This window comes from Branchiostoma lanceolatum, chromosome 4, assembly GCF_035083965.1.
Source record: "Branchiostoma lanceolatum isolate klBraLanc5 chromosome 4, klBraLanc5.hap2, whole genome shotgun sequence".
Taxonomy (NCBI): domain Eukaryota; kingdom Metazoa; phylum Chordata; class Leptocardii; order Amphioxiformes; family Branchiostomatidae; genus Branchiostoma; species Branchiostoma lanceolatum.
Genome location: NC_089725.1, coordinates 20169263 through 20183162, shown reverse-complemented (window position 1 = coordinate 20183162; position 13900 = coordinate 20169263). Strand labels below are relative to the sequence as shown.

The following is a 13900-nucleotide window of genomic DNA, read 5'->3' as shown; positions in this document are numbered from 1 at the left end:
ATTACTAGTAGGACCTCTGAGTTACTGATGGGACTGAAAATCCATGAAATGAGTGCAGAGGTGTAGGTGAACTGGAGAGAATCCATCGATATAGAGTTTAAATGTGGAAGATCATCTTGCACGTTCAGTCTTGGAGAGACATAAAGTCCTCAAAATAAGAGCCATTCGCTGCAGCCCGAAATAAGGCTATCAATTACTGTAAATGCATTTAAGTTTGCGTGGTTTTCGTTTCACGCTAAGGCGAAAATGGAGTGTTCGGGGTGGTTTCAAGTTTGCGGCAGTGCTATAGTTACATACTGCTACAGCATTGGACAAAGACGTTCGCGGTGGTTTTAAGTTCGCTGTGAAACGGTCGCCGCAAAAACCGCGAACATAAAACCACCGCAAGCATTTCTGCATTTACAGTACATGTATTTGGATTTGGTTCTGAAGTAGTACAAAGTGGTCATTTATCTGTACTTTCATCAGCACTAAATTGAAACTTTAAAGAATAATGAGCAGATAGATGAAGCAATGAATATATAAACAGGCGTCATTGATCCATTAATAAGTAATAAAAAAAAAAAAGGTACATTTTATTTCGGGCTTGACGAATGCATTGGCGATGCATAAGCAACTTTCAAGAATGAGAAGTTCCAGCAAACGTTCTTACTCATACTTAGTACTCTTCTCCCATTCAACTTAGTGTTTACACGTACAATGTATGGGGCAACATACAGACGTTATGGAAGGACGGATATAATTGAAGGAGGAAAGTGACACCGACACTGGCCCAGTACATCCCTTGGGCCAACTTCTATGTCCTTTTCTTTAACAACCTTTAACAACTCCACAAATACACCAATACTTGCCAGTGCCCTCGTTTCCGAATAGAATGCTAACACGGCTTAATACATACTCGTACTCTTCGATTTTCTCCGAACATAGTACATTTATAGATTGATTAGTCCTGAGATGGAAGTGTTCCATTTGCTGCACCCCATTGGTGCCGACGTCCCGTGACCAGAGGAGCCGAGTTCCGCCAAGCGCAAGGATTTCCCGTGTATAAATCCTGACGCCGAGCTCCGAGGGTAGACGTCTGCTGTTTGTTCTTCATCCAGGCCACCAAGGGTTTGCAAGCTACGTGCATTGTAAGTAACCCCGTCTATGCTATGTAGTTAAAGGTGACATCATTGCAATTCCTTTTAGCTGTTTCAAAGTTCTATCCCACGGCAGTAATGACGCAATACTATATATAATCATTTTCATCCAGAAGACCATTATATCGAAAAAGAGATAAAACATATAACGTTGTTAACAGAAACGGTGCACAAATATCACACTGTAGCTGACCTGTCACGTTTGTGCCGGAAGACAAAATTACTTGGCAATTTCCCTAATACTTTACATTGCGTTGATGTTGTATTTTAAATGCAATTGTATGTTGGTTCATATGTGAAACGTCACACGTACCTCCTATAGGCAGACAGGCGGTATAATTTCTATTAATGCATTACAAATATGTTTTAATTAGACCAAAGTCCAATCCTCATCACATGTAGATAGATATTGGTTCTGTAGGCCGTCTACACTTAACGTGTATGTCACCCATTCATTCTGTCCTCTGTTTTCCTGAATTAAATGGACCCATTCATCCTCCAGCCGCAATAAAGGCCAAATATCGACAGGTCGATTGCCTACCACGCGTGTAGAGTCAGGGACGGCAGACTACACACACATCAAAGGAGCCGGTATACATTCTGGAAGGTTTTCTCGAACAAAATTGAAGTTGAGCCAACAAATTTTCCATTTCCGTCCTAGTGGTATTGTCCTGACTTCAGAGGTGAATTGACATGTCTCCTTTGCCAAGCTGAGTCAACGTTTGTTATAAGAAGACAGCCAAATTCGCTGGAAATGCCTTACGAGTTATCAACAGGAAAGACTATCTGGGGTCACTTTTGATGTGTAATATATATTTGAAACTTCAAATAGTTGCTTTGAAAGGGTCTTAGTCCATTTGAAGTACTGTATGTTGCAACAACAGAGTACTACTCCCTGCATGCACAGGGAATAACACACAACAAATGCATCCTGACACAAACATGTATTCCGGTCTCAAGATGCTGACCATGCGACAGGCCCTGCTTCTGACCCTGTTGGTTGCCATGGCAGCCACGCCCAGCCGGGCTGGGTACCCCAGCGAGGGCGATGAGGAGCTGTGTGTGCAGGCCTGTGAGCGCTGCTTCAGCGTCATGAAGTGGCCGCGCTTCTACAGCGCGTTCAAGTGTAAGGCTCAGTGTCTGGACGACATCATGGAGGTATGATTCAAAATGTCCACGAAAGCTAGAGGTTCTTGTGTTTGCTTGTCTGTCTTTGGTCTTAGACCTTAATGGCGATCTAGTGTGTAGATAGTGTTCAGTATCAAGAACAGGGGTGTGGGGTGTGTAACTATGTGTGAATGGTGTTCAGCGCCAAAGACAGGGTGGTAGATACTGTTTAGCACCAAGTGTGTGTAGATGATGTAGACACTACCTGTGTGTAGATGGTGTTCAGCACCAAGAACAGGGATGTATACCTGTGAATGAATGGTGTTCAGCACCAAGGGCAGGGGTGTGTATCTTTGTGTGGATGGTGTTCAGCACCAAGGACAGGGTATGTACCTGTGTGCGGATGGTGTTCAGCACCAAGGGCAGAGTGTTTAACTGTGTGTGGATGGTAATCAGCACCAAGGACAGGATGTGTGCCTGTGTGTGGATGGTGTTCAGCACCAAGGCCAGAGCTTTTACCTCTGTGTGAATGGTGTTCAGCTCCATGAACAGGACGTGTACCTGTGAATGGATAGTGTTCAGCGCCATGAACAGGGGTGTGCATCTTTGTGTGAATAATGCTCAGCAGCGAGGACGCAGTTTTGTTTTCCCGACTGTGTTTCGATGTGTGTCAAAAAGGAAGACAGTTATTTAATCAGTGTATAAAGTTTTTTATTATTAGCGTATAAAGAAATTAATAGATATTCCAGTAGATACAAATTCAATGGTCTGGGTTGTAGAGAAGAACCAACTATTTTGCTGATCACAATCCATCCTTATTTCTTACTTTGCAGAGTTTCAAGTTATGTGCACAACAGAAAACTTCTTTAAGCACCATATTACGTTTAGGTCACGTGCGCACTAACCATCTCAACCAATCATAAATCACCTACCGTAGCATTACGCCTTGGGGCTTAATGCTATCCATTACTCGTGAAGCCACATTTCGTGTATCTAATTTCACGCACAGTATTACATATCGACCCGACTTCAAGTAACAAAGAAGATCAATGAGGATTCAGCCCGCCTCGTTCCTCTCTGTCAGATGGCCGTCCTGTCGTGTAGAAGCTCCGAGCTGGGGAACCTGATGCCAAACATTGGGCTGGACCGAATTTTAACTAACTATAAAAAAAGGCAAATATACATAGCGTCATGAACCCAGCATCATTCAAATGTTATTTTTACCACTTCTCTCTCATGGACTCTATTCTCTACGCAATTGTTTAACAAGAGAATTTACGGTGGCCGACCAAACAACAGGTTGGCTTGGGCTGTGTGAAATTGCAGATAAAGCTCCAGGACTATAACAGAAAGCAAAAATAATTTGTAGAAAGTATCTGTACAAATAAACGGTGCTGAAAGACGGGGTGAAAAATGGCATAACTATTGATCTGAAAACGAAATTGCACAAGTATTGTAATACTGTAAATGCAGAAATGTTCGCGGTGGTTTTATGTTCGCGGTCTTTGCGGGCCCGTTTCACCGCGAACTTAAAACCACCGCGAACACTTCATTTTCGCCTTAGCACGAAATAAAAACCACGCGAACATGTCTGCATTTACAGTATACTAGTAACCCTTTCTGGTTCAAGAGATCACATGGGTGGATACGCTCGGACGTCTTGACGACGCAGACCCGAGGGGGGTGGGAGGGGGTGCAGATCAGTAAGTCACCTGCTGCCTAGCTACCATAGCCCCTGTTAATCAGCCCATGTTACAGCCTCCTGTGAGCCGTCTACTGGGGAATGATCGATGATAGAGGTCAATTGAAATAAAAGGGGTAATGATAAGTTCTAATCACGCTCGGTGGCATCGCAGATCATGCATAACCCTATGTGTGCCATCCATTTCGGCCTGATGTTAGCACATGACAACCTATGGTTTACCACAAACATTCACGTGAACATCAATCTTCTGGCAGGTGTTGGAAGGGAATTTTGTGACGTTATCTTGGCTGCCTCATTTTCCACAGCCCCGCTCATGAGTCTGGGGCATACACTACTGGAGAATAAGCTGAATAAGGATGAGCTGAAGAGTTCTTTCAGGGAGAACTGACCATTGACAAAAAAGTGACTTTTTATTTTCGTATGTCTTTTCACAGTGAACGTTATGAAAGGTTCTAACATGCATTTTTCTTAATATAGGATTATGTGGTTGCTGGCAGTTCTTGGGCACTCTGCAAGGTGGCGCTTCAGCAGAACCATTTCGACTCTGCGGTGTGATCTGTCGGGAAGACGAGTGTCATCGTTCTACCCAGGAACCTTGCGTCTATCAACAGTACTGCAGCAGGTGGTCATAGACATTGAATGTCCCTGACACGGGAATGTCAGGGACATGGAATCAACTGATGTCCTGTTCATATTGCTATGCCTTCACGTCTCCTTATGTTATAATGCATGACGACTCAAACTAGTACATTTAGGACAGGAGCGTGTGTGTGGATAGTGTTCAGCACCAGACTTGACAAGTGTGGCATCTCTTGTTGAGGCAACGTTTATGGCTCTCATTAAAACCAATCAGTCTTCGTGTTGTTATGTTCCTGTGCGCCTCACTCACTCTGAATCACCTTGCCATCATAATGAATTGGAATCCCGTGATAATTTTTTTCTTCATTTTTGACTGCCCAATGTTGTGAAATATTGTTTAATACACACGCATAAACCAAATGAAGGATCTTGCATAAACCATTGACCTTGACACGTGCACCCTATGCTCTCCTAAGTTGTGGTTCTGCTCAGCTTAATAACAAGAGTATTCAAATAGCATGCAAGGCAGCTTGTAGAGAACAATACATTTGCTGACACGACAGGAGTTCAGGGAAAATCTTTGATGTCATCTAAATACACAAGGTTGGGCCGTACTGATTTGATAATATAGATGACATTTTGAAAATGGTTAGGAAGGATTTATAAACGACTGAACTTACAGAATAATAAACTGTCTTTCACATCTTCTTCTTTGACTTTGGAAGACTTTGCTAAGGGCTCGAAATACAGACAAAGAAGTATTGTATGACATTAGTATCCGTTTTCCGGTATTTCTTGCAACCTAAGGCATGTATTTGCTCATTTTGCAGCTTCTTTGTGCGATTTACAATATGGTCGCAAACGTCTTTATTTGGAAAACGGACGAAAATTGATGCGCGCGGCTGTCATGCAGAAATTCAAGCCAGTGTGACCTTGATTATAAAAGTTGAAACGGAACTGCATCGACAAGTCTGCGTTAACCGAAAAAAGAGAAGGAGAACAGAAATTAATATACCACTTCCAAAGTTTCACGTATATTCAATATGCTCCGCCCACGTTTATTGCACATCCCTTTTTGCACATCCCTTGAAAACGAGGTCGAATCAATAAGCGTGATGCTGATACCGATAGCGCAACACCTGTTTGGTTCCCCAAAACTCAGGCTCTCCCATTCTACCGTACCGCGTGGGGGTATTTATCTATCTTTTATACTGAGACACTGGCGAGTATACAATTAGAATTTAGAACAAGAGATATTTCTTTAGGCAATAAAATCCGCGGATACAAAATACGTAAATTTCGGTAACGAGAACGACCGTTCACTTTAACTCTTGAAATATCTGCCCTTGAAGGAGAAGGACTTACATTCACTCCAGGTCATTGAGGAATGCATCAACAACTAACGCATCAACAACTATTTGAAGAATCTCTATACTAAAACATTCCTACACTTGATAGCACACTTTTTTTACCCAGATTTTCTTTTTAAGATGTTAATATTAGATCTATTAACGCTAATTCTATCTATTCGGTTAAAAATCTTTTAATAGTTAACGTAAACGTTAGAACCAAATTAGGTGAACTTTGCACCTCAGTTCCTGTTGCCCCGTTCTATATGTACTTTGGACACAAAACAAATGATAGCGCTGTATTTAAAGCGGATATGGACAGGAGGCCGTCCATTACGTGTGGAAACAGAAGTGTGACAACATGAAAGTTCTGCTGTGTCTGTTGGCGAGCCTTTCCGTGGCTCTGGCCGAGAAGCCGCGCCTCGGCGGGGCCGTGGAGATGACTGCGGCCGAGCTGGCCAACCCCGCCCTGCTGGAGATCGCAAACTTCGCTGTCAGCAGGATCGACGAGTGGACCAACGGCATGTACAGGTCCAAGCTGGTGCAGGTTCTGTCAGGAACACGACAGGTAAGCAGAATGTGTAGGCAGCGATCGCGTTTGTGAGTACATGCACGTTCCGACCAAATTCGTGCCCCAGGACGTCATGTCATCAAGTCTTCTGCCAGGTCTTAGAAGTCAAATATTTGAATTTATCATCAGGCTGAAGGCGGTTTAGGTAATATGGCTTGCGAAGGAAGCATGTTAATTTTTCCAAAATTAAAGTGGTTCAAATGTCACCGTCAGAATCTACTCAAGAGACCGTCATAGCTGTTCCTATGCGATAACACAATTTTAAAGGCACAGCTGCTTATAACATAACATAACATAGTGTTCGGATAGGAGGCATATTATGTAACGCCATCGTACCACAATCGCCAGGATAACCAGCTAATGTTAGATCACGCCATGTAGTTTTCCATCTTGGCCCATCTGTACATTCTAGGGCCATGACGTAACTCAAAAGAGCGGAAGAACATGTGTCATGTCAGTTTCATCACTGTCTCAACAACTACACATACATGGTGCAGATACTCTGCAAACGCAAAAAGCACCTTTATCGCGTCGCTTCCTGCGCGCCACACAGTACTGATGAGTCAGTGAGAACCTAGCAGCTGTGACCTGCCAGTCAGCATTGTCTGTGACGCCTATCTTAGTCGGGACAGGAATTGTGCAATTAGGTCTTGCAACAAATGGAACGTCCAATTTTTGTCCGAAAAACGGAGTTGCATAGCTTTACTATGGCCAGTGTTGGACCAGGTTATACACGTCTCTGATACTATTGTGCAACTTTCTACTTTGAAAGATGCTCATTTGTTTTGTTCCTCTCGACGAGTGTGCGTGGTAGAGCCGTTACTGTTTCACACTTGACCGATATTTTAAGCCATACAAGACATTTTCAGACTATCCTAAAGTCCTTAAGTTTTTCAAAAACATTGCGTTTAGTCCGAGAGGCTATTGGATAGTGTGAATGATTGGACATTCTAATCGCAATTAGTGAGTTGGCTGGATGTCCTAGAGCCAATTGGTTGTTGCGTTACCGACTGGATGTTGAAATATTATTGATGATATGAAATTACAATGATTAAAAATCTGCGCCAAGTCTAGACAAAGACCACGAGAACATTGCTATTCTTCCATTTATTAATGTCCTAAGACTTTCGTTGCCTGACATGCCCTTGGGTACCGGGTACGAATTTGCGGTCGATACATGGTTAAAAAAGCGTGAGAATATCCCTGCTGTTATTTCATCACCATACAATCATATCTTTTTACAATTTGCAAAAGGCACGTCTGAAATAAAACATATTTACCTCGCAGACAAGACTGACGAAAGTGGAGTCCTTGCAAACTATTTTAGTTGATTGCTGTGGCCTGAAGAATTGCTGAGTAGATTATTACTTTATCGCTCATCTTCCGTTATCAACAATAAAGCACCCATGCAAATATCCGACTATAACTAGTTCAGCACTTTTTTGTGCTTATTTAGTGGCCACTAGACACACGTGGGCTTATCTTGGTGACGTCCCTGCCATTCCATGATAATACTGCCCCCAGGCCAGTTAACTATATCTAGTCCTGGCAATGACAGGTCAACAACTAGCAAGCTGTGGAAGTTAATATATGTCATGGGTAGCCTAATATCATATAATGGGTAGAGAATGAGAAGTACTAGTAATCACACTGCAGTGTACAGAATCATGACCAGACATGCCTTAGTAGACCTACATCACACCGTCTTGCTTTTAATCTGCAAAGTCATGCCAATCCCTATTAGGATTCACCCCATGAATCTGAAAGCGATGCAGGCTTTAGATTATGACATATAGAATCCAGCAGAAGCTATGAGGGAGTTAGGCATTATGTACGAAGTGTGAGTCCGTCTAACTATGGAAATATTGCACCGAAGCAAGATTTTGTTTTGTAATCACCCCCTGCAGAAAATTAGATATGCAGCGTACTGTCCTACTTAAGCGCATTTAAAACACCAATCGAATGTTTTGTATTTGAAAGAAAAGAGGAAATTATTGGCAACGGAACGAAACGATGTTTGATGAATATTACAATTCTTGTAAAAAGTAAAATACATTTATTTAACCCTATCTAGACCGGGGGGGGGGGCTAAAAGTGCCCGCGCCAACTTTGACATCGTATAACTGCCAAACGACGTATGGTAGGACAACCAAACTTGGTGACTTTTCCTAAAATTTAGTTGGCAACAATATTATGATAAAAGTATAAGTTTTCATTTTTCGTGTTGCCATGGCAACGGGTTTCTAAAGAGGCATTTTATGCAAATTTCACTAATTTCGATTTAAACATAGTTGTTTCCAATCTTTTCTTGCTCAATCACACTAGTTTTCCTACATGTATAACATCACATGTAATTTAATGTAGCTGTCATGATTTAATATTCATAAATTATGCTAATTTGATGACGTCATCGCTCAAAATCAAAGATGGTGGACAAAATCATTATTTTCGGTATAAACAGGCTTTTTCGCCTTTAAATTCGTCACAAGTTGAAATTTTCTTAACCAGAAATATTCAGATTAATGTTTTTAGTCTATTTTGATTGTTATTTGGGATCATACATGGAATTAATGTATTTTGAAAAATTTCAAAATGGCCGATCCAAGATGGCGGATCCCAGGGGGTCGCTAACAACACATGACGTCATTCTTCGACGTCATTTTGACGTCAACTTAGTCACCACTGAGGTCAAATGTCTTGGCATACCTTTAAATCAATAATACGCACTATTTTGTCTAATTTTTTTAGATATTATAGGATTTCCCTATTTAGCCAATAAAATCACATCGATGACGTCATAATTACGTCATATTACGTCATAACGTCACCAAAATTACAGGAATTATAAAACTTCACGTGAACATCACTCCCTGCAAATTTGGTGATGATAGAGCATACCGTTTGGAAGTTATGACGGGGGGGTCGAAAGAGCCCCCCCCCCCCGTCCAAGAAGTCTCAAAAAAGCCCGGTCTAGATAGGGTTAAGATGCGAATTCTCTCTTTCAGCTTGTTGCTGGCTACAAGTACACCCTTGAAATAGAAACGGCCATGACTACCTGCTCCAAGATGGGTATGATTACCTTGGAGAGCTGCCCTCTGCATCCGGACTTCACGGTCAGTTACAGTCAATAATATTCTATCTAGTTTTATTGTGCATGACCATGGGGAATTTTGAGGGTAATGTATCCGACAGCAAGGGCATTATACAATGTCCTTGCCGACAGTAACTATTTTGCTCTGCATCAAACATGGCTGTTTGTGTATAGGGGCATACACATGGTAACTTTAAATCTGTACGCTGGTTTGGAAGCTATACTTTTGCTTTCTTTTGACTATGATGTGCTTATTATGCACAATAATACGGTATGAAAATAACCCATCCTTTTGCTGAATTTGGGTATAACTCTAATCTTTTGAGTGAAAAAAGTCAGCTAGCTAGGTGGGACCTGGGTTGGTTATAACATTATATGGACCGGTTTCCCACAGAACCAGCTCTGTCACGTGGAAGTGTACGTCGTTCCGTGGACCGGCGAGCGCGAAGTGCTGGCTCAGGGCTGCAGACAGAAACCGACCAAGCGCCAGTTCACGTTCGGCGGGCTGCCCGGCGGCCTGAACCAGGCTGATACTACGGATGAGGCTGTCATGGCGGCCGCCCTCTTCGCCGTGGACGAATTCAACGCCCAGAGCAACGCCCTGTACCTGAACAAGCTGCTGCACGTGCACAACGCACAGACACAGGTTAGGGCAAAGCACTGACTGCATAATTGATATCTATCAATATTCCTATCTTTCTCTGCCAGATATGCCACGTGTTTGAGAGTCATATCATGGAATGCAGCGGATTCATAAACTTTCAATAATTGATAATGCAATTTAGATTTAGATTTGCATAGTTAGCATATGATTATGTCAATCATCGTTCGTTCTCTTACTCTATCCAACTGAGCCACAGGTAAAGACGTCCACTCTTTTACAATACACTGTATGGTTATAAACGGATGTTGCCTTCTTCGGTCTATCTCCAGGTTGTAAACGGTATTAACTACCACCTGCGTCTGGAGATCGGTACGACTGTCTGCGCCAAGGGCGACAACCAGCTCCTGGCAGACTGCGAGTTCGACTCGAACGCACAGGTAGATTCCTTACATCACAGTTGCAAGTACGTTTTCTATGGGGCCAACACATAGTAGCGTTGGGCCATAGGAAGACTAGTACTGCACGTTACAAGTAACGTTAGGGTTACTTTTCAACTATGACAATATGAAAATATGTTTATTATGGGACCAACACATAGCAGAGCTGGGCCGTAGGAAGACTAGTACTGCACGTTACAAGTATCGTTAGGGTTACTTTTCAACTATTGCAATATGCTTGTTTCATTGTAAGGTTTGCGATGTGTGCATTGTTTTAGTAGTATGCGACATTTTAGTGGTAATATTTCACGTTTGAAGAGTGTGACATGATGATGTTACATTTCCAATTTTCCTCATGCATGTAAAAGGGTGGTTTTGTGTTTCAGTTCCAGGTGTGTGACGTAGTTGTGTACAACCGCTGGGATGACCATAAGGAGGTGACCCGCATGTCCTGCAGGTCCACCCGGTCCAGGCGCCAGCTGATGCCGGGCGGTCTGGCCGGAGGAGTGAACCCCACGGACCCCAACAGCCAATCCGTGCTGGAGATGTCAGCCTTCGCCGTGGACACGATCAACGCGCAGAGCAACTCCATGTACCTCAGTAAACTGGTCCAAGTCCACAGTGCGAGCACACAGGTCGGTTTCCTACAGTTCCTTCTCAATCACACAGAGCGAATCCTGCAGAAATGTACAGAAAAAACTGTAAACGTTTCTTAATATAGGGGACGTTTATCATACTGTGTTGAATCAAAGTGCAAATGTAATTCATTAAAGCCCGCACCCTTGTCTTTTCGAAGGTTGTTGCCGGTATCAACTATCACCTGGAACTGGAGATCGGCGCCACCAGCTGCTACAAGGGAGACTCCGTCAGTCTGGAGGACTGCGACATCGACCAGAACGGACGAGTGGGTGATGTCGTTGTTACATGTTAATGTCACATTCAATATGGCCAATTCTGTCAACAACAGCAAAAAAAGAAAATTTCACCAGATTTTTAAGACATATTTATCACACACTCCCCCTTCCTGGGAACATATTATGTGATCTCCACACACTCGGTTTTGAGGTTAAGAAAATTTACCAAACCCATATTCAAGGTTCAAATTAAAAGTCAGTAGATCGATGTTATTCATACAAATGGTTTATAGTTCATTGCAGAGCCGATTTTGATATGCGTTTTTTTGGTGTCATTGATGCATCCAGGTTGAGATCTGTATGGTGATTGTGTTTGACCAGCCGTGGACCAACACCCGCGAAGTCCGCTCAATGACCTGCAGGCCTAAGGTACGGCTAGACATGCGCACAATGTTTTTTTGTTACAATGAAGATTCTAATTTTTGTTCCAGGTCACACTCGTCACAATCAGAGATGCCATTGGTTATATTCATAGCAATAATTTGATGACAAGAGTAATCGTTACCTGGTTGTTGATGGACATTAAACAATCATGCTTAAAATGTGCCCAAGAGCATTCCTGAGCCTGAGAAGTGGACGAAATATAATCATATGTGACTGGTATCATATCATATCCAGGCTGTGGCAAAGCGGCAACTCGGCTTGGCAGGAGGACTGATGGCCGCAGACGTCAACCACCAGGACATCCAGCGGATGGCCTTGCTGTCAGTGGACCACGTCAACGCCATGAGGAACAACCCCACCCTCAGTAAGCTGGTGGAGGTCACCAGTGCCCAGTATCAGGTGCGAGGAAAAGATTGCAACGGGGCCTTAGTTACTCTCATATTTCTTCTGGCTTTGCTGATGTAATTATAAGGACAGCAGTTTTGCAAAAATAAAAGATCTAGCGGCGAAATCACAAGATTTGTTTGTCTTTAGGTTGTGGCTGGTCTGAAGTACTACCTGACGATGGAGATCGGCACCACCGTCTGCTCGAGCAGCGACAACACCGTCCTGCTGTCCGACTGCGACGTCCTCCTCGGTGGCGGGGTTCGTAATAAACACCTTTGTCATTTGAATGCTTCAATTCTTTAACAATTTAATTCTACAAATATCACAACAGAATCGTAAGGCGCAATACGAGCGAAAAAACATGGTGCGCTAGTCATGCCACTGCGGCTGGCGAAGTCTTCATTTGCGTCTACCCACATTGTTAATATTTTGCATGTTGTGGCAATGGAAATGTATGGTAATCTTCATTCCTAATATAACCCGGCAATGCTTCGCTTTACAAAATGTTCGTCGAGAGCTCGAACCTACCGGCACCATTAGTTCACGTCGGTTATGCTGAAATGTAAGTTTTACTGTAAGACCATGTTGCTTTGTTTATATGGATGACTTCCCCTGGGAACCCCAAAAATGATGCGAGCGTGCGAATAAAAAAAAGTTGGGCAAAAACATGTTCCCTTCATTATAAAATCTAAGTGGTCAGGAAGGTTGAACAGATGAATAAACGCATAGAGTATGGTCTACCGAATGATAGATTCGGTCACCACATCTTCTTCTTTGACTTTGGAATTTGCTTTGACATAATACAACATTACTATCCGTTTCCCGAAATAAATTTTTTTTGTAATTGACGGCATATACCTGCTATCTTTGAGCTGCTTTGTACGATTCACAGTTGGTCGAAAACCTTTTCTTTTGCTTTATGGAAACGGACGAAAATTGATACGCGCGCGGATGTTTTCCAAATAATCAAATCAACATGGCCTATTAAACTGCCCCCTCCTCTTTGTATGTTCCCACCACAGCGCGAGACGTGTGACGTAGAAGTGTTGGACCAGCCGTGGATCGGGGAGCCGCAGGTCCTGTCCTTCTCCTGTACGCCCAAACCGTTCATCCGCCCATGAGAGCAGAGTGGACATTACGACGGGAGCACTAAAAACGTGTGAAGACTCGCGATTCTTCACATTTGGACACCAATGTTCCAAATAAATGCACGAAGGTGCAAAGACGGACTCGATTTGTTGTCATTATTCCTGCTCAAGTTATTGTTAGGCGTGGCATGTAAAGTCTATTTCAAGTCACTAATGTTACACGGGTACACAGGTCTTTTAGAAGAAGTGAACTAGCAATTACAAGATCGATGGGTGTTTCTAGAATTGAGTCCATTGAAAAAGTGTGCATTCGTAGTCAAACATAAAAATCATAAATAGTGAACTTGGATAAAATATCATTAGGGAACTTCGTAAGGGAAAGTAGGGCAACTAAGGAAAATATCGGAAAAGAAGGGAAGTTAACTGGAGAAAGTAGCAAATGCAGGGAAAGCGTGGAAACAACCTTTAAGTGAACGTTCAGCAATATCAACCTGACCAATTTGCAAGTAAGCATAGCCTGCGACTTTCAAATGCGTTTGACTGTC

The 13900-nt window shown here is 42.8% G+C and overlaps 1 protein-coding gene across 1 annotated transcript; it reads left to right on the top strand.

Moving 5' to 3' along the window:
- The first annotated feature begins 6203 nt into the window (after positions 1-6203).
- LOC136433205 (T-kininogen 2-like) lies at positions 6204-13496 on the top strand. The gene is made up of 10 exons (XM_066425154.1): positions 6204-6447; positions 9456-9563; positions 9936-10187; positions 10475-10582; positions 10969-11217; positions 11379-11486; positions 11785-11865; positions 12115-12279; positions 12415-12525; positions 13290-13496. Exons 1-10 carry the CDS (start codon positions 6241-6243, stop codon positions 13386-13388), a joined length of 1488 nt encoding a protein of 495 aa, XP_066281251.1. The 5' UTR covers positions 6204-6240; the 3' UTR covers positions 13389-13496.
- Positions 13497-13900: the final 404 nt, after the last annotated feature.

What these genes read in the sequence shown, in the direction of transcription:
- LOC136433205 (XM_066425154.1), top strand. Translation starts at nt 6,241, where the DNA reads ATGAAAGTTCTGCTGTGTCTGTTGGCGAGCCTTTCCGTGGCTCTGGCC. An exon ending in TGCACAACGCACAGACACAG is followed by an intron (nt 10,188 to 10,474) that starts GTTAGGGCAAAG and finishes GTCTATCTCCAG; the next exon opens with GTTGTAAACGGTATTAACTA. An exon ending in TCCACAGTGCGAGCACACAG is followed by an intron (nt 11,218 to 11,378) that starts GTCGGTTTCCTA and finishes GTCTTTTCGAAG; the next exon opens with GTTGTTGCCGGTATCAACTA.